The 21,812-nt window shown below is 35.6% G+C and overlaps 1 protein-coding gene across 3 annotated transcripts; it reads right to left on the bottom strand.

Annotated features, from left to right (window-relative positions):
• Positions 1–334: 334 nt before the first annotated feature.
• LOC125662773 (uncharacterized) lies at positions 335–20,228 on the bottom strand. Of its 3 annotated transcripts, XR_008798093.1 has the most exons (7): positions 20,113–20,226; positions 18,066–18,186; positions 16,277–16,404; positions 12,245–12,344; positions 2,794–3,518; positions 1,878–1,977; positions 335–582 (listed from the first exon to the last, which is right to left on the bottom strand). XR_008798093.1 is itself a non-coding variant. In XM_048895128.2 (5 exons), exons 1-5 carry the CDS (start codon positions 20,222–20,224, stop codon positions 9,761–9,763), a joined length of 702 nt encoding a protein of 233 aa, XP_048751085.2. In that variant the 5' UTR covers positions 20,225–20,228; the 3' UTR covers positions 9,727–9,760. The 3 variants fall into 3 exon arrangements, 2 of the variants coding, with proteins under 2 accessions (XP_048751085.2, XP_048751086.2); XM_048895128.2 differs by lacking the exons at positions 335–582; positions 1,878–1,977; positions 2,794–3,518 and adding an exon at positions 9,727–10,001 and having other exon boundaries at positions 20,113–20,228; XM_048895129.2 differs by lacking the exons at positions 335–582; positions 1,878–1,977; positions 2,794–3,518 and adding an exon at positions 9,727–10,001 and having other exon boundaries at positions 20,119–20,227.
• Positions 20,229–21,812: the final 1,584 nt, after the last annotated feature.

Below are 21,812 nucleotides of genomic sequence, written 5' to 3'. Positions count from 1 at the left end.
CCTGGATATACCGAGGGTGGGATCAGTTACCTAAGAGGACTAAGCATCTCCTGTCGACCGGTCACACCCGCCGTGATCCCTATGCAAGGTGAAGATAACGAACAGTGATCAATTTCATAACTCCCACAAGCAATACAAAATAGATAGTTGGGCAAACACGGACCCCTGGACACACCAGAGGTGGGATCAGGTGTAGTCAAAGTAAATACCATAAAAACTATGTATTGTATGTATTACGCAATATGGCACAAATAAGATAACATTGTAATCTAATTCGTGGAAATTTACCTTGGTTAGAACGCAGTACAGATGACAACTTGAAATCAGATTGTATGCTGTTTGGTACCATAATTTTATTAAATCCATAAATCCATCATTCTCGTGAGAGTCGCACTGGCCACGCCCCGCCTACGTCTGTCAGAGTAAAGAGTGTTGATGTCCATACTGCAGCTTTGACCGACAGATGCCGGAAGTATATCTCCACCAACGTCCTCCATCACTGTTTTCAAAGTGGTATACTCAGGTGCACCACATCTTTCTTTGAAGAGTCGCAAAATCCGGCGTATGACTTCGTTGACCGCACTTCAACAAAATTCACTGATTAGTCTAATGTTGTATAGAGCAATATCGATAATACTACAACGTTTGAGTGTTTTGAATCTTTCTGACGACAAGAATCGATTGATCAACTTTGCTTAGATGTTGGTAAACTTTTTTTTATCAAAACGTCTTAAACTATTTCAACTAAAACTGGTTGGTTGAATGTTTGAATCAGACAAGACGTTTATATGAATAGTCGTTAACACAAGTATAAACATTCCTGTTAGGAGCCAACAATATACAAGTTATACACCACACCATGCAGACCCCCTCCCATTCTGTTCCTATGCGGTGTAGGTAGTTTATGACATAGCGCGCCTAGACACAAACTGATGGCGGTAAACAAACTAGCTTCAACACCTTGGAAATGTGTAATCAGCAATTGGTAAGTTGAAGTCCAATACTGTCGTGTTTAGTTGCTTCATGATTATTTAAAAAATAAAAATATTGGTAATTTTCTTCTGTATTTCAAAGATATTGTGGAAAATTGTTCATTTTGAAGCCTCGTAGAAACATTGACCACTGACCACTGTTCGTTTTCTTCACCTTTCATAAGAGAACAATGTTATTTTCATAATGCTTGATTTGGACATGTATTAGTTATGTTCCAATATAGTTCTTAAATACGAACACAGTACCACAAAGGCTGTGGAAATGACAAATGTGGCTGTAATTATCACCAATACGTAATGTTGTTTAGAACTAGTCGCGGTAGCTCAGTGGTAATGCGTTCGCTTCGAATCCAGTAAGTCCTGAGTTCAATCCGCATTCGTGTCTTGGCCGCTTAGGTAGTGATTACTCCTTGGACAAAAGATAGGCATTTAGAATGGCATGGTGGGTCTTTGAGATATGACCTTAAATACGGAAGTCCCATGCCGTAACATGGATAGGTGTGTTGAAATACCACTGCTACGGCCCCGGGCGCTAAGAATGGGTCTAAATCTCTGGTACATCACTTACAACTAGTGACGTCTAAATATGAGCGATAAAACTGTCAAACAATCAACCAACCAACCATGTTGTTAACCTCTCTGGATCAAGGGTAAAATGAATAGCTTTTATTTTTGTTTGTTTTACGCATCTTCCAAAAACAAACTAACGACCGTTTCTTCCATGTTCAAATAATCCAACTTTCCGATTACCCATAAATCTTCACAAGACAGCTGTCCAATTCGCTTATATCATTTAAAGAAAAGTAGATTAATCCAATACTTTGCTTGAATCAAATTTATGTTATGGAAATGGCGGGAAAATATATCTTACATTCCATTACTTACTTGCAACGACTCTCCTTTCCACGGCCCATATATTGGACTGCGCGCTGGTATTCTTCATAGAATTTTATATCATTCAAGCAGGGAACAGGGATATTCAGGGCTGAAGTAAATGATTGAAACAGTTAAAGGATATCACCTTGGAGTAGATGAAAGGTAATGATAACGAACAGTGATTAATCTCATAACTCCTATAAGCAATACAAAATGGAGAGTTGGGCAAACACGGACCCCTGGATATACCAAAGGTGAGATCAGGTGCCTAGGAGGAGTAAGCACCTCACATGATACCTGGCCCCCTTATTTAGTCATTTTATTCAGACGATAAAAGGTGAAGGTAACAAACAGTGATAAATATCATAACTTGATCAGGAAAACGACGTAATCCGTTATCAAAATTAGTAAACAATATACAAAATTAAGCATGTTTTCATTGGCATTTCGTGTGAATGTATTTTGTCCAAATCATTGTAATGGAATGAAGAATTTTACGTAGTTTAAACATATAATCTTGAACCTAGGGATATAGTACGATTTTACCGTCTGCATTTCGGCACAATTTAATGGAAAATGTTTTAGAGATCTCCATCATTTTGTTCAGGAAACCTGTCTCACATTCTATCGTATTCACTTTTTCGTGGTGAAATATATGAAACGGTGAAATATATTAGACATTATGCATCAAAAATTGAAATTAATATGCAAGGAAAAAATAATAAAATCTGATACTAGTTTGATAACAATTGCTCGTTTTATCCACTGTAAAGCGTATACGTAATTAGATTGGGAATTAATTGTTGGAAATAGAAGTTTGGTGTAGAGATAGGGTGAGAGTATTTTTTATAATCCATACGTTTTTTCTTATAAATTCGATTTTGAACCACACGAAAGAATTGTGTCAAAAAAGGTTGACACATACCCGCATGTCCGTGTGAAGTTGTTTGCACACTCACATCTGAGTTGAAGAGCGTTTTATAATCCAATACATTCACGTTCTGCGTCATATAAGTATAGAACGTCTGAGAACATGTCACTGAATGAAAAATGTATTTGATAAAATTACATTTGATTAAGTGTATGTTATATAAGACGTTGCAAATATCACTGGAATTTAATGCTCAATTAAATTTGCAGATAAAATCACACATAATTCAATGTTAAATATCAAGTTTATTAAAGATACAATTTAATCAATATTCATGTTTCAAGTCTAATGAACATTTTAAGTTGCTAAACTTCATGTTTCAAGTTAATGGAAAGTAAATGCCATAAAATTATGTTTCCTGAAAATTGCATCGTGCATGGTTGTGTTGAAATGTACTGCATACTCCAAATGCCATTCATTTGGTCGGCATATAGTAGAAATTACAGAAGTAAAAATTATCAATTGATCTCAAGAACATATATGTCGTATTTCTCTTTCCTTTAGGTTTACAATCATAATTTGTGTACAAAATATTAGCCTGACTATTTTTATCAGCATTTTAACTGCTGCAACATGAAAATATAATCTTAATCAACCGTTTCCTTAAAGTGACTAAAATCAGATCTTTTGATCCGCTCACGTAGATCTGCGTCAGTGGATCTGATTTTAATCATATTGCCTTTTTCTCTCGTAGACATCATGACGTTGTCCCCCATCTTCTGCAATTAAACAATCAATATATATCCGGTGTACATATTGCTGGTCAGCAGAAAAAAGAAAGGCACTCTTAAACAACACGACAAACCATATTAATGTGACAACCACGATTTCGAACACAACTGTTTTAACTTGTTTTGCTTTCCACTTCAGTTAACGATGATAAAAGCACAAAAATACTATTTCTATCAGGAAGGTTCCTGCAAGGAACTTAATTAATGAAACTCACAGATTCCCTTAGTGAATGAAAGGTGACGAAAACAAATAGCAATCGATTAATAACTCACACAAGGAATACAAAATAAAGAGGGCAAACACGGACCCCTGGATAAACCAGAGGTGACATCGGGTGCCTAGGAGGAGTAAACATACCCTTTGGACTGGTCACACCCACCGTGAGCCTTGTATCTTGATTAGGCAAACGGAGCAATCCGTACTCAAACTCAGTGTGTAATATAATGACATGGTAAAAGTATGCTCTTGTCGTACATTTGCATAGTTCTGTTCCTCTGTAGAATTAACAACAGTGGTATCAATATCGAAGTTGTGAATGTTTTAGGTTAGTGGAAATGTTTGTTGTAATCTTGTTTTATTAATCAAAATCCTTTAGTGATACACCTTGTCCGTATGTACGCGTTCTTTACTTCTAGGATAATATTAATACTTCGTGAGTACACTGCAATGGTAATATACAATTATATACATGTCTATATAAGATGGTGAGCATTTTGTAATACACCTAAAGTTATAAATAGATATCCTCGTAACTTCAGGTGTATTACAAACTATGTACCCTTATGATGAAAAACATTTAAGTTAAGAAAACGACATTCACCTATAATTACTTTCCATTGCTACTGTCTCAGTAACTCCCTTGACAAGATGCGCAGTGGTTGCTTTGTACAAGATGGTTGTGATGATCACAAACCCTAACGCTTAAACAGGAGCCATGCCGTTGATACACACTCTGTAGTGTGGTGGTATGGTAGGTACATGCGTCGCATCAATATTCTTGTATGCACCTTCTACCAAAATTAATTCGTTAATTACGCTCGTTTGTAAAGTCAGTTTGTATGTAAGGTGAAGATAATGAACAGTGATCAATCTCATAACTCCTATAAGCAATACAAAATAGATAGTTGGGCAAACACCGACCCCTGGACACACCAGAGGTGGGATCAGGTGTCTAGGAGGAGTAAGCATTCCCTGTTGAACGGTCACACCCGCCGTGAGCCCTATATCCTGATCAGGTAAACGGAGTTATCCGCAGTCAAAATCAGTGTGCCAAGAACGGCTTAACAATCGGTATGAAACACGTCAGACAGCATTTAACACGGCCATGAACTGTTCAAATTGTAGAAAATCATCTTGCACCTGCTTAATAGTAAATGTCACTACAGTTTGTAAATTAATCCTTAATTGTGTATGTCAAAATGACACAGGATCATCACCTTTATGAAATGCAGCTTAAATCGTTGAATTAATTCACTTAATGGGATGTCATCTCTCATTCTACGAAATTTCACTGAAAACAATCACCATGGGAGTACGATTCAGAAAATTCCCATTCCTTATTTCAAAGTTGTTAAGAAAATGCCCTTCAGATTAAAGAACGAAGTTTTAAAACCCTCACAAATAGAATTATAAATGTTTAAATCGGGTACGACATGGACACGATTGGATCTTTAAAAAATTCAAATTTTATCTTTCCATGTTTAGAATGCTTAAGTAAGGTATTTCTAATGGTCAGCAAATATTTGAATGTCAGTTCTCGAGGCACATGGGAGATACAGAGATCACAATTTTTTATATGTAAAGAAGGATCGTGCCATGTTTTTGTTTACATAGGTTAAATATACTAGTAAAAGTTCGTTTAAAGCAGATATTTCAATTTACAAATTTATTCGGAACACAATCAAATAGTTTCTAGTGTTTGGCGCATCTCATTTTGTTTTAAACATGCTATTTTCTATTAAGTAATCTATATGTTAACCAAAATATGGCACACGCCTTGTGTACATAACAAAAAATTGCAAGTGCTCTATCTCACTTGTAACTCAAAAACTGATGTTCCATAGTATCACGAGTACTACTTTTATAGTCTCATTTCTTACAGATTTAGGTTAGAAGCTGTTTGTTACTCATACGCTTTTTTATCATTATTTTATCTGTTGACCTATACTCAGAGAAATTTATGATCGCCAAATTTACTTTCACCACAATAGATTGGCATTCATTGAATAATCAGTTGTATCGACCATATATCACTTGTTTGAACTGATCATTTTTAGTGAACAAGTGTATACTATACGAAAGATTTGACAAGTTCTTTTGGGGTTCTCTTCTTAACTAAAACTATCAAAATACTAATCATTATAATGAAAAGACGACGAGGAGGAAGGGTGATCAATCTCATAACTCCCATAAGGAATACAAACGCATGGAAATAGCACAGGTGCGACCAGAAGCACAGGAAGAACAAGCATCCCCTGTCGAACGGCCACCCGCCGTGAGCACCGTATTCCAATCATGTAAACAGAGTAATCCTCAGTCAAAATAAGTGCATAAAGAACGGCTTAACAAGCGGTATGAAACACGCCATATAGCAATTGAACCAAAGACAGGCTGTATTGACAAACTAGATTGATATAACGACCATAGAATTTGCGAAATACAATGCAAAACGAGACGACAGAACCCCCTGTACTGATAAGTAGACACAATTATTTCTTAGTTATATCAAGTAAATATGCAAATATTTGAATAAAACATGGTGTTATATAGTACTAATTGTTCTTCGCTGATCTATTTAATGAAATGATTGACTGTTTTACATCAAAGCTTAGTTTTCCCAAATACTGTGAATGTGTACGTTGTAAATAGGAGAAGACTTTATTCGGCATAAAGGTTTCTTGTCTCCAGAAAATGTGTATCAACCCTGCATGATGACCATTTGGACAAGGCCTCCATAATATAATTTCATTATGAATTTTTTTTAGAAAATTATATGTCATAGTGTTAAATCGAAAGCAAACTAGCATGGCGCCGCGCCATGCCCTTTTTAATTTCACCATGCCGTTTTTCTCTATATTTTTTAAAAAAATATTTGTGAATATGAAGAATTGTTCTTTTTTTTTTTCATAAGGTTGATTGAAAAGTTTAAAATCAAGGCAGCAGGTATTAACTTTTAAAGAGGCTAAATGATTATTTTATTACTATCATAGTATGATACAATGAAAGTGTCCCGAAATTGTCTTACCGCGACGAAAAGTGCCCTTTTGAACATATGATACATGTATGTGTGCCCTTTCTAGATCCTAGATTTAGTACTAAATGATATACTGTGATCAAAGAAATATCATGACCCTAAATACAAGTAATTTAGATCAGTTCAAGGTTACACAGAAGTATCAGATTCTGAAGTCTCAAATTGTAACATTCTAAGACAAAATTTGTATCAGAGGTGCATCAAGAGGTCTTACTTGGCAAAAAAGCTGCTCATGGCCAAGAGGTATGTCATAATCATATGTTCATGTTGTTTGTAGAGGGTCAAGGTCACATGACCCAAACGTTAGATAGTGTTTAGACTGAGACATTTTAATTCTTGTATTTAGGTCATATTTTTCTTTATTCAACTTAAAGGTTACTCATGACCAAAGGTGATACAACCATAAACATATTTCATTTCGAAAACATTCAACTATTAAGCTATTTTGAAATAATCCTTTTCCGTGCTTGCCCAACAGGAATATTAGTCTTATTAGGACAGTCAACATTTATAAGGGACAACGAAAATAAGTTAGATCGTTTAAGAAACTGTTGTACAACTGTTACAAGTGATATATACTGTCCATTCTTTATTATAGACAGTGTTATGTGCCACACTTAGACCTCTGCAAAAAAGTCAGCTTTGTAGAGACAGTTCTATATTTTCATCAAACTACTAAAAACTCCGGCTCAGTTTAACTGTCTAATTGCTATCAGGAAGGAGAAATCCCTGTCCAGTTTTACATGGTTTCATAGACATTTTGCTGTTAAAACATTGCCTCTTGGCAAAGGTATTGCAAAGAGCAAATCCAATTCTTTTCCCCTACCCTTGAAAGAGAGAAACATATATAATGTATTGCATCTGTTGGTCGGTAGATCGGTCGTCGGTCTGTAGACAAAATCGTGTTCGAACAATACCTAAATAACTCTATACTTTACAGTTAACAAACTTGTACAATGATTGTCCCTAGATAGTAGATAACCCCAATTGATTTACAGTCACAAAGGCAAGGGTAAAACTGGACATAGTAAGATATTGTCTACTCAAATCAACTATTGCTCTTGTCAATTGAATAGGTACGCTCATCAATTCAATTAATACACAAAATGATTGAATAATGCGCTCATCGATTCAAATGATGACAGCAATGAAAGGTGAAGATAACGAACAGTGATCAATCTCATAACTCCTATAAGCAATACAAAATAGATAGTTGGGCAAGCACGGACCGCTGGACACACCAGAGGTGGGATCAGGTGACTAGGAGGAGTAAGCATCCCCTGTCGACCGGTCACATCCGCCGTAAGCCCCATATCCTGTTCAGGTAAACGGAGTTATCCGCAGTCAAAATCAGTGTGCCAAGAACGGCAAATACTTGATTGATGCCCCCAACATGAATTTAATTTATGATAATAATTGATTTGATCTAATTTTGAGCTGAGTATAATTGATATGAAAATCTCTTGAATTCAATTGAAAATATCTTTAACTATTTACAACGATTTTTAAAGGAATTAATGAGCACATCAATTCTATGAAAGAAAACAACAATTCATTAAGGAGATCATTCATTCAGTCGTGGATATGTTGAATCGAAGATATATCTAATTAGTTGCTTTCAATAAATGAAGTATTCCACGTATCAATTGAAATATGATAGAAAGCAATAGTCCAATAATTGCACTTATCAATTCAATTGAATATGATAATAATTCGAAACTTGCGTGCAGTAGTTAGATTGATGCGTGCAATCATTAAATTATTGCTCCCTTTAATTGAATTGTGGTGTGATACAATTTGATCAAATGTTGATACCATCTATTCATTTGAAGAGAGCAACAAATCTGTTATAGTGCGCATCAATTCAGCAGAATAATCAATGTTATCAACAACGCAGTCAATGTACTCAGTTATTCAGAATACTAAATGAATTGTTGCGCGCATCAAATGAATTCATGGTGTCTTCAAATAATCAAATGTATTTTCAATTATCTGAGTTTATGTTACGTTACGTTGCTCTTTGGATTGAATACCTTGTTGAAATCTGTTTATCATCAATTACCGGTAGAGATGTGTATTTTTGTTCAGACTGATAAAGCATTAGGTCCAATCTCTCTCTCTCTCTCTCTCTCTCTCTCTCTCTCTCTCTCTCTCTCTCTCTTTTTTTTTTTTCTCTCTCTCTCTTTCTCTCATATTCTAATTCAATTATTTTTAAAGAATTGTTCTTTTGAGAAATGATTCAAATAATTAAGTTTCTGGTGTGTGGCCTCTACCAATGTATGAAAATATTGATTTTCAGGTAATATGGGAAGTTTATACACTTTTGGTTGAGTTTCCAGTGTGTGTTCACAAGAGTCATGTGACTTGCTGTAGTCAGTATCACGTGAGAATTATATTTGTAGAGATTAATTGTCCGTATTTCAAATATCATAACAATATAGAGACGTCCCATCCATTGTACGTTAAAATACATCAACATGACGAATAACATCGTGTTTTGAATTCCACGTGTAAAGTCTGATGTGGTGAGTTTCGGCATTATGTACGTTGCACGTGTGTTTGTGTGTGTGTATGTGTGTGTGTGTTTACAGGAACATCAATATTATATGGCTCTCTATGTGTATATTGTGTATTGTGTCTGATTACTCAATTGCGATTGGTTTAAACAATTATTTACTTCCCCGACATCATAACCCTGTCACGTCTTTATATCTTTGCATATTTGTTAAATGATTGTAATAATGACAGTTTTTCACCAATGCTTAGTTTTTCCAAATGCTGATGATGCCTATTTTAATAACATTTGCCCCTGCACTATACAAAGTTAACGTAAAATCAACACAGACCGTATGCCTCATGTATAGGAGTCAAGAAAAATGACATTGTAATTTAATTATTATACATTTGCCATGGTAACAACTTAGTATAAAAGACATCTTGAATTGAAATTTTATGCTGTTTGGTAGCATGATTTTATTATGACATCCATAAATTCACCATGCGTTTGATAGTCGCACTGGCCACGCCCCGCCTGCGTCTGTCGGGGGTGAGGGTGCTGACATCAATACTACAACTTGGATCCTCAATATCAGGAAGAAAAAAGGAAAGCAGATCTCTTCCAAAGTCCTCCATCACGGTTTTCAGACTGGTATACTCCGCGTCGCCACACTTGTCTTTGAAGAGTCGCAAAACCCGCCGTATTTGTTCTTTGGCCAAACTTCAATAAAACTCACTGATTAGTTTAATGCAATATCGGTAATACTACAACCACGACTGAGCAATGACGTAGGTGAGTATTTTGAGTCTCTTTGACGATCATTGTCCGAAACCCACGCTCGTTCTCATGAATAATTATTGAGGCAATTTGATTGGGCGTTCATGGTACACTCTGAGCGACTTTGTCCAATCAACAAGACGCTTTCAGCCCAATTTAGGTTAATGATTGTGATAGGTAAGTTAAGTTAATGATACCTTTAAAAACAAAAGAGTTCTATTTCTATAACGATTACTTTGGTTGGACGATATTTTTAAATATATATTCATGAAAACGAGCGAGTAGGAATGAATGGACCCACGGGTGATGGAGAGAGGAACGAAGCGTATTCAACCATGGGTGTCCGACGCTGTTTGACGACCAAAATTATCTCGATTTATGAAGAGAAACATAGAAAGACCCTTCTAGCATAGCTGGATAGTTCGGCAAACCTTATTTTTTGTCGAACAAGTTTTAAACTATATTTCAACTAAACTGATGTAATAATTGTCTCATCCCAGGTCAGAACTATGAACATTTGCTTAAGGTAGTTCCGTCCTCATATGACTTATCAATATTAATGGTTAAATGTGGAAAAACTTTATTAATTTCCACTCAATATAGTTTAATTAAATTAATAACCAAAGAAAATGTATACGTTACCACCTTTTTAAAGATGTCAGGCATACAAAAACAGAAGTATACATCAACATCAGAAAATCACACATTTTCGTTAAACAGAATAATAAAATTAGATAAAAACTTGTTGAAATGACAAAACTTAGATATCAACAGTTTTAAAAAAACAACTGCTAATTCATAAATATGTATAGATTAATAGTGCATATTAGGGAAACCAATGTATAACAGACATCCAGTAGAGGAAATTCAAGCATAGGAGTTATTGCCCTTGACAACATTTTTAAAATCATAAATAATTGATTATCTATGGAAAATATAAACTTTTTCAGTATTATTAGTTTACCAGATATTTTATTATATTCAGTGAATAACATTCCTCAGAAAGATATATTTCTATCATGTGCAAAGTTTAATTTATTAAGATTTTTGCAAAAACCTATGACATCACATGAGGATCGATCGACCTTAAACATTTCAAAAATGTACAATCAGTGTTGTGTTTGGTTGTTTCATCATTCTTTCGAAATAAAAAAAAATGATAACCTTTTCCACTTTTGTCTGCATTTTATATACATTGCGGGAAATTATTCACTTTGAAACGTAATAGAAACATTGATATGAGAACAATATTATTTTCACCGACATTATGTGACAGGCACCATTTAATGTATTCAATGTAAGGTGTAGAAAACGAACAGTGATCAATCTCATAACTCCTATAAGGAATACAAAATAGAGAGTTGGGCAAACACGGACCCCTGGACATACCAGAGATGGGATCAGGTGCCTAGGAGGAGTAGCCATTATCCGTTTGCCTAACTCTATTTTGTATTCCTTAAGGGAGTTGAGATGATCACCGTTCGTTATCTTCACCTTTCACCCCTGTAAATTTATTAATACTTGATTCAGTTTTAAAAACTAAATTAATGACGCTTTATCGGGGCATGTATTAGTTATGTATCAATACAGTAGAACAAAGGCTATGAAAGAGACATCTGTGGATGTAATTCTCACCAATACGTAATGTAATATAAATGTTCTTAAGAACTGGTCGCAGTGGCTCAGTAGTAACCAGGAGGTCGTGAGTTCGAGACACGCTTTTGCCATTACCGTGTCAAACTTAAGTGATTGCTCCTTTGCCAAACGTTCGGCGTTTAGAAGTGATAATCACGAGTATCTGGATGATTATGACAACAACAACAACAAAAAACGCAGGTCTAGGTCCCTTGCCTCGGCGGACATAGGCATGTTGATGAAGTCTGAACTTGAGTGAAAGTTCTGGACGGGACGCAAAACAGACAACCAACCAACCATGTTAACCTGTCAGGGTCAAGGGTCAAATGAACGGGCTTTTTTAAGCCCCTTTAAAAAAAACAACTACGACTACTTGTCGCCAATATATCCTTAGTGCTTATAGTGCAAACAAAACAATTTTCTGATTATCCAAAAGTCTTTGGAAGTGTATGATTTGCTTGTCATCTATAGAAAATTAGACACATCAAAACGTGGCTTGCAAAGATGATTTGGAAATGACGGAGAAATATATTTTACATCCCATTACTTACTTGCAACGGCTTTCTTTTCCAGAGCCCACATAATCGATCACGCTCATGTATGCTTTAGGGAATTCTTTATCATTCAAGCAGGGAACAAGAGAGTCCAAAGCTGAAGTAAATAATGTTTCAAAAAAGGCAATGTTATTTTCACCGACATTATGTGACAGGCACCATTTAAGGTATTCAATGTAAGGTGAAAATAACGAGAAGTGATCAATCTTATAACTCCTATAAGAAATACAAAATAGAGAGTTGAGCAAACACGGACCCCTGGATATACCAGTATATACCAGAGGTGGGATCAGGTGCCTAGGAGGAGTAAGCATTCCCTATCGACCAGTTACACCCGGTGTAAGCCATATATCTTGATCAGGAAAACGTAGTAATTCGTAGGCGAAATCAGTGTGCCAGAACGGGCAAACAATCGGTATGAAACACGTCAGTCAGAATTGGACCCAATGATAGGTTGTATTGGCAAACCAAACCATTATAACGACCGACCATTAGAATTTGCGAAATGCTGACAAGTGAAAATAACCAACATTCATCAATATCGTAAATTCTAGGATTTCATTATCAAAGACCTTAAGCATTGAAAAACCACGATATTTCTATATCAAAACGACGTGTGGTATTTGTAACGCTATCCTCATAACCTCGTAGATGAGGCATTTTATAAACTCTTCTCGCTTTCTGTTTTACCTCAATCTTCATGTTAAAGGACACATCGCATGTTTTTAAACTTTTTAATTTTTTCAGCAAAATTAATTCATTTCATGCCTAAAACTACTTTACATGTGTTTTAAATGAAACAGTTCGCGTAGTTTTCGAGTTTGAAAGCGATGAAATTCAAATCTTGCAATATTTCTTCGATATTTTACGCGCCATTATCTTTGACGTCATATGCGACCTCGAGCGAGAAGATTTGAAAACAGTTGTTAGCCATTTCATAAACAGATTAGATTTAATTGACAAACAAACAATTATCACATTAACAGCTTGTAAATAACACTGCAATAGGGTGTTTTGTGCCGTTTAAGGGTGTACTTGCTGTCAGTTGAGAGGATTTGAACTGTGTTTTTTTTTCCAAATTTCGAAGGTATGAGGTACTAGACGTGAATATTTCTTGTCAGCACAACGACTTTGCCATAAAAAAAACCCAGTAGAATTTGTCCCTGTACTTTTTCAAACAAGCACTTGGACAAAGACGTAGATAAACTGCGAGAAAATGGTTCTATCGAAGTTACACACCGTTACATATAGGCCTACGGCATATGCATTCCGTTCTGCTCTCAAATTCAATACACACTCGCACCAATTGACCTTCACCTTCATAAAGGCAGAACTTTGCTAGCAGTGTCTACCAACTGGTAGTTTTAAAAAAGAAATTTAAAGATAAAAGACAATTGAACTGTCAGTTATAAATAATAAAATATAATATTTCCCAACTTTGAATTGAATTATACTGCTTTCATTTTTTTTTTAGGAACGGGAAGATCTACGCGTTTACAACAACAGCACGGCGCGCTCCCACTTCCTAAGTAACAACGTGTAGATAACAAAAAATAATAATTAATAATATTGCTTGAATAAAATAACTTAAAAGTATTGTGATTGTCACAGTAAGTTTGATCATTTTTTTTTTTTTTTTTCGAAATGCATCCGTGACAGTAGGCCTAGTTGTCAATGATACATAATCGTATCATAATTTAGGCCTATCTAACTTCTCCCAAGATAAATTTAATAATAATTGCACTGTTTATTTTAGAAAAGCAACAACGCTAATTACAGTTGTTTACAGAAATGGCATTACCAAATTGTGTTTACACAGTGATCCCATGTAAACATTATTTACTCGCAAATTTATGCAGATTTCATATTGTTTCCTCGCTACATTTGGGTCGCTATTTGTATGCACTGGTGGCTAAAAGATATAAGACGCGGGGAATTTGTCAGCATCGAAATAAATGTTATCCATGATAAATAAATTAGGCCCCTAAAACCCGAGTTTTTAAAAATATCTAACACTACTTTTACAACAAGTTGATCGACGAAGGTCGCATATGACGTCACTGTACCACGTGACTACCTATCTAATTAACTAGGCTTTTTGAAATCGGGGCTTCGATTTAAGTCCGTATTGTGGCTAATTATCGCAATACTTCAGCGAACGAACTATTACAATTAATTTCTATAAGCATAAGGAAGACAAAATGCATATAATTTTGTATACTTTGAAAACACGAGATGTGTCCTTTAAAGTCTTATTTTTATATTTCTGTAAAGTCATTGAAGTATATTGGGGAGATGTGTACGTTGTATAATGATAGTGAGGTCAGCGAGCCAGCAGTACTGCGAGCTTTAATGACTAAAACGCGCAAAATAGTCCGAGATAAATCCAAATCTTTAACAAGGAAAAAAATGACGCCAATCCCAGAAATCCTTGGTCGAAAATGGATGACATCTCGCAAAGTCACACCTTGGAATATGATTGTGGACTTACGTGGATTATTGTCCTAATATTGTGGTCTCCTAGTTCGAACATTCAGTGCACCATTAGGCGTAATGTTTAACAAAGTGCAATGTTTATGAAAGGCAGGGTAATCTGATAAGTGACGTCATGTCTACGTTTTGACATACTTCATGATAAGACTGGCAGTGGCGGATCTAAATACTTGTTATTTCAATTTGTAAAAGTCATGCTACCGGGATGATATACATAAACATTAGGCATATATAAAATGGCATCGAATACAAATTGTGTGAAAGGTGAAGATATGAACAGTAATGAATCTCATAACTCTCATAAGCAATTAAAACAGAGAGTTGGGAAAATACGGACCCCTGGACACACCAAAGGTGGGATCAGGTATCTAGGAGGAGTAAGCATCCCCTGTCGACCGGTCACACCCGCCGTGAGCTCTATATCTTGATCAGGTAAACGAAGTAATCGATTACAAACCACAAATCTGATTAAAATGCCACACTCTCAATGAAAATTTATTATTCTAACAAGAACAAAAAGATGCTAACTTGTTAAACTATGTGAGGGTGCACAGGAACTGAATTTAAGCTATTTAAGAAATTACAAAAAATTGATGGAATTCGGCCGAATCGAAATATTTTTTTTTTTTTTTTTTTTACATCTTTGTTTTGTTTTCCTTTAGTGTCCAAAATTAAGTACTATTTCATTGGCACGTCCGGTAATGCAAACCACGATCACACCCCCATAATAACCAACCATGCCACTTACTATTAATGACTGAAAAATCATTAATTAGCTCTAATTCTAATCGGAGGAGCTTAAATGTATTCAATAATTATATGTGAATGCTGAAATATTTCATCATTGTGTTACAAGTAGAATTACCTATTGTTCTAATTTTCTCCTCTGAAACGTGCCATAGCTACAAGGGGATTGTTATATGAATTTCATTTTTTTAAAATTAAATAAGTGCGCAAGGGGGGGGGGGGGGTGTCCGTGCATACATGTATAATAGTGTTGAATCTATCGATTTATTTGAAATTCTCATTATATTGAAATTCGTTTTATGTTCAAAGGCAGTGTTGTCCACACAGTCTTACAAACTTGGAAAGGTTTGCAACAAGACTTGGGCATTTTTATCACATGATTAGTAACGTGGACATATATTGAAAGTAGAAATAAGGAAAGTAGAAGCAGTCGAAAGCATACAGTTAAGAACATTTCGCGCGTCAAAGATTAAGCAAGTCACAGAAAAGGCAAAAGAAATAAGATGTACAGTGTATATACAATAATGTAGTATAAAAATATTTCAATCACATTCATGTATGATATGTTTTCATGATTTGATATGAAACCCTGGGAGAAAACTAAAATGTGTTGTTTCTGCTGTCTAATTTCATTCATGTACTGAGTATTTGGTAAATAGATAAATTATTGTTTAAATTGAACTTGATCAAAACATGAACATTACAAAGTATATACACACGTGTAGCTGCGCTCGCTCAAACGATAGCACCGTCAACATATTACATTTTCATAAATGTTGGAATATTTACCTTCCGTATTGCGGCACAGTTTGATGGATATATTATTAAAATTTCTGATAACATTGATTGGTTGAAAACTTGGCTCGCAAACTTCGTACGTTGTGAGTCCATAACAAATACCGCCGGTGATGAAATAGCTGAATTATTCGGGAAAAACAAAACATTTTATCAAAATCTAAAGCAATACATAAGTGATATAAATGACAGGTCCTACTAAACAGAGTACTTTAGAGTACGCTAGTAAAATTTCATATTTTAATGCAATTTAACTGCTGTTTGTAGGTGTTCTTATTTTACTTTAACCTTATAAATATATATCTGGAATATATTGTGTTTGTTTTCATTATATCTTTTTAAAAAATACTTTGAATTACAGTTTACCGTTTGATCCCGATCAAATTTAACTACATGTGTATATATTTACATAAAGTACCAGCGCATTACATTTAATTTGATTGGACGACACATACTTGTACAAGTTGATGGGACGACACATACTCGGGTGGCAGGGGACAGTTTCTTTGGTTTTGAAACATGTGGATAAGGGGTATACACCAAAGTCAGATTATGACAGACTAATGAAAAATCATACTTCCATTTTATGTCAATACTTGTATTTCATATTAGTGTAGTTAATAAATTATGACCCTAAATTACATGTAATCTATAAATACTGGTGCTGGTGCACAAAACATGCTCTGAGCAGATTCCCCTTTTTTGCTTTGATTTTCCCTCATTTGGGCTAATCCGCACCACCCCCTCACCATCACAGTACCAAACATGGGGATTTAGACACTGTGCACAATCAAGAACCCTATCTGCCCTTCTCAAAAATCTACCTCTCATATGGGGCCATCCACCTTCCCTCACAGCTACAGACCTTTTGCTAGACCCTGCATGTTTTCTCCGGAATTTCTTCAGCAACTGACCACGTGTCTTAGTTTCGTATTTGCACCCACCTATATGCTAGGAATCATGGTGACAACTACATGTTGTTTATCAACATTTTTATGAAGCACTCAGCTGCATTTGACATGCATCCTAAAATTATTGTATACATTTTTACACATGTGATATCACTTCAAATATGGGGTATTTCCATTTTTCGAAAAAGTTGACCGGGCCTATAGTGCGAAACTATGGCACGCCAAATTCACAAAAATGAGCTAAACATAGTTTCACAGTTGATAAACTAGGTTTATCGACTGTAAACTATAGTTTACGAACTGTAAACTATAGTTAACGATTCGTTAACTATAGTTTTCATCCGTAAAACTATATTTAACGGTTGTAAACTATAGTTTACAAATGCTAATCCAAGTTTATCTGTCTTTAAATAAACGTTAACAATAGATTTTGGTGATAAATACAGATTCACATTTGTAAACTATAATTTACATTCGTTAACTCTAGTTCACAATTGTTAATCCTAGTTTCACAAATTGTGATACTATATTTATCAGATAAATTTAATAATAGTTTAGACTTGTAAACCGTAGTTTACAATCGAGAAACCGTATTTATCAGATAAACTGTGTTTTGCAATCGCTAATGATTGTTTTCATTGTTAATTATAGTTTACGCTTGTAAAACATAGATTATCTGTTAACTATGGTTTACAGCTGTGAAATATAGATTAACGTCGTTAACTATAGTTTACGGTCCGTAAACTATAGTTTACAGTCGATAAACCTAGTTTATCAACTGTGAAACTATGTTTAGCTCATTTTTGTGAATTTGGCGTGCCATACGAAACTGTCCCCTGTTACCTTGTACAATTTGATGGGACGACACATACTCACAGACTGTTCCGAAGAAGTCGCCCGGGAAATGCAAACTCCCATCGGCGTTGGTGGATGGTTTTATACTGAATCCAGCCATGCAGCCCTCGTACATCTTAAAACATGGTCTATTTTCCTCTGTAATTGAACAAACGATCTTTCGATTTGTCTTTTCATTATGATGATATTCTAAAAACTGAAAAATCCTATCATGCAACGGTGGTCAAGCAATAATATATAACAGTCATGCTTTTGTAATTAGCCACGTTTTTCTAAAAAAAAAAAAAAAAAAAGGAAGACTTTTTTATGCTTGAAAGGTAATCAAGTCATCATGTTACGATTAAAGTACAGTAAAGTTTGTTTTGAACTTGACCTTTTACCTCATGATGTTGGTGTCAGAAATATTTTTATATTTTTAAGTAGTTCTAGATTCTAGCGTTTTCTTATTTCACAAGTATATATCACTTAAGAAATAATAGAAATAAATATGAAAGTCCTATGTTCAAAACTTTTCAACTTAAGGCAGCACCTGTGAAAACTGGCTAGAATAGGTCCTCAGTACGCCTTGCTTCTCGTAAGAGGCATCTACATGGGGCGGTACTTCGGATGAAACCACAAAAAAGAGGTCGCGTGTCACAGCATTTGTGGCATGATAAAGATCATTCCCTGCTCAAAGACGGTAAGCGCTGTTTTCCGCCACACTCAACATTTTTTCAGTTATCTGGTAGCGCCCAGTCTTTATTAGTGGAAGAGAGAACCCAGATATAATGTACCTGGGAAGAGACTGCCGACCTTCCGAAAGTAAACTGGAAAACTTTTTCACTTACCGACGCGAGCGGGATTGGAACCCGCGCCGACCAGAGGTGGGAGGCCGTGCGATTTTGAGTGCGATGCTCTAACCACTCGGCCACGGAGGCCCTTACTTGCCGAGAATATACCTAAATTTTCAATAATAAAAAGCCAGCCAACCAACCTCATGTAATGGGATAGGTTTCTTGCAAAATCTTCATTTAATTAAACTTTGTGCATGATAGAAAATATTTTGGAGGAATTCTATTCACTGCGTATAATTAAACAATTGATAAACTACCTGATGATGAAAATGTTTTTATTTTTATACCTATGCTCCGCCAATGCAATGCATTTTATCTAGAAGGAAGAAGTGAAGATAACAGTGATCAATCACAATTAAGACTAGGGCAAACACGGAACCCTAGACATACCAGTGGTAAATGGAGTAATCCGTAGGTAAAACCAGTGTGCAAAGAACGGCCTACCAATTACTATGAAACACTCCAGATCGCGTTTCACCCAATAACAAGTTGTATTGCAAGACAAGTTAGATCGTTATAACGACCATAAAATTTGCAAATGAATATGTAGATGTCTGCATATGGTTTTCATTTAGTCCTAAAGATTAGTTAAGAATTTGACTTACAAGAAGACATTCAGAGATATCTTCAGGGTGCATTACGAATTTTTATTCGTATCGCTTACATCTTGCAACATGTGAACGTAATTCAAAAAACAAGACTTTTTAAATCTACCCACCAGTTGCGGTAGCTCAGTGATAGATTGTTTGCTTTGTAACCGGGAGATCATGAGTTCGATTCAGGACCGTATCAGGGCGTGTCAAACCTGAGAAGCAAACACAGGTAGTTATTGCGCCTTCGCCAAAACGCTCGGCATTTAGAATCACGGGTCTTTCTGGGTCATAACATTAATAACGGAGTTCCTGTGTAGCGTTGGCAGTCGCCACTGCTATGGTCCTCAGCCCAAATCATAGGTTTAAATTTGTCTGAATTCACCTACAGCTGGTGACGTCTCAATGTGTAAAAAAAAAAAATGAACAGGGTACGTAAAACACAAGTAAATGGAAATTCGTATTGTTTACATCTTTCATGAATAAACTTGAGTATGAAAGGTGAAGATAACGAACAGTGATCAATCTCATAAATCCTATAAGCAATACAGAATAGGTAGTTGGGCAAACACGGACCCCTGGATACACCAGAGGTGGGATCAAGTGCCTAGTAAAAAATTTAAATTAATTTAAAAACATACCCTCACCCTCTGGTAATGACGTCTGATTATCTCCCCTGACAAGACGCGCAGTGGTACCGCTACACAAGATGGCTATGATGATCACAAACTCTAACGCTGAAACAGGAGTCATGTCGTTGATAGTATGGTAGTTTGTACATATACATAAATATATCAAACCAATTATCTTATATACACCAGCTATTAAAATTAATTCGGCATTTATGCTCATCTGTAGAGCCATTATTCTGTACTTAACACCAACATAATTGCTCAAATTGTGGCAAATTGTCCCTCATTCGTTTAATGGCAATACTTAGTACATATTGAAGATTATTTGTGAATTTTGATTATTAATGAGGAGTTCAATTATACAGAGCAAACGTACTTGAATGAAACATTTTAGAGGATAACGCTAATGCTCTGGCGGGGTAGTTAATTCTGTTCCTCGAAATGCGCATATGGTGCATCAAAATTGGTACCGTATAAGTTTTACATTATGACCCCTGGGTCGAGGCCTCTGCTGGTGGACTGTTAGTCTCCGAGGGTCTCTACAGCCCAGTAGCTAAGTACTTCGTTACTAGCTTGAAAATACGGATGTATATTTAATTGCTGTTATAAAATTTAGAAATTCATTTCAAAATTTAAGAATTATCTCCCTCACGCACAGCTCTTATCCTTAAACGAATTTGACTCCACTTTTTTGGCACACTGTTTTTGCGTATAATAGCTCTAAAACTTCATTGTTATTTCCGATTTCAAACATTTCGGTTGAGCATCACTGAAGAGACATAATTTGTCGAAATGCGCATCTGGTGCATCAAAATTGGTACCGTATAAGTTTTACGTATAGAAGAATAATTACGTAAGTTATTATCACTACGTGTATTGTCGATCAGCCCATTAGACGAACAGGACGCGTCCTTCTTTAATCCGCAGAATAGATCTTGATTGAAAAGATCAGGTGCCTAGAGGGAGTAAGCATCCCCTTTTGGCCGATCACATCTGCCGTGAGCCCTGTGTCTTGATCAGCTGGTAAACGTAGTAATCCGTAGTCATATTAAGCGTACCAAGAATAGTCTAACAATTGGTTAGAAACACGTCAGGCAGCATCTGACCCAAAGATAGGTTATATTGCCTAAATGGATCGCTATAACGACCGTAGAATTTCCAATATGCTGACTTCAAACGACTGTTGAAATCCCTGGATCATCAACGTGTTTGTCGGTAGATTGTCTCAGTTTAAAGACTCCTCATACGCAGAAAATTTCTTGCGTATCGAATCAGTTGAGAGAATAAACACCATATGCAAGTGATAATTGAATATTGCTACATAAATATGGAAGTTGACGATGGTGAAGCAGAAATCATCCCATTTGTCATAAAGTTGAGTTTAAATAAAATATCTAAGTACGAAGGAAATATCGAGGACTCTGTGGTGTCTTTTATTTCGACTTCACTCGGATATATATCAAATCGACATATGAATGAAAATGATTATTGTTAATAGAGAAAAACGTGGTCGATATATCTGAATGTCGAGTGGAAAGTCACAGCAAGATATTTTTTATTCGCATGTAGCTTTTGAATAATTTCTGCCTCATAAAATAAAAAAGGTCAGGTAACAAAGATCCACATTTCGTGCCCATGGAAATTCCAAACTTCCAATAGGCTGTTGTAAGACCTGATTACCAAAGGCTACCAATAAATTGTCTATGAGG

Source organism: Ostrea edulis, chromosome 8, assembly GCF_947568905.1.
Source record: "Ostrea edulis chromosome 8, xbOstEdul1.1, whole genome shotgun sequence".
NCBI classification, from domain to species: domain Eukaryota; kingdom Metazoa; phylum Mollusca; class Bivalvia; order Ostreida; family Ostreidae; genus Ostrea; species Ostrea edulis.
This window is presented reverse-complemented; position numbering and strand designations above follow the sequence as displayed.

Excerpts from the sequence above, each read along its gene's own strand:
- LOC125662773 (XM_048895128.2), bottom strand. The coding sequence starts at position 20,224 with ATGACTCCTGTTTCAGCGTTAGAGTTTGTGATCATCATAGCCATCTTG. Across the intron at positions 16,405-18,065 it reads TTCTTCGGAACAGTCTGTGA|CTATTTCATCACCGGCGGTA; the intron begins GTATGTGTCGTC and ends CGAATAATTCAG. Across the intron at positions 10,002-12,244 it reads GGAAAAGAAAGCCGTTGCAA|TTTGGCCAAAGAACAAATAC; the intron begins GTAAGTAATGGG and ends GTTTTATTGAAG.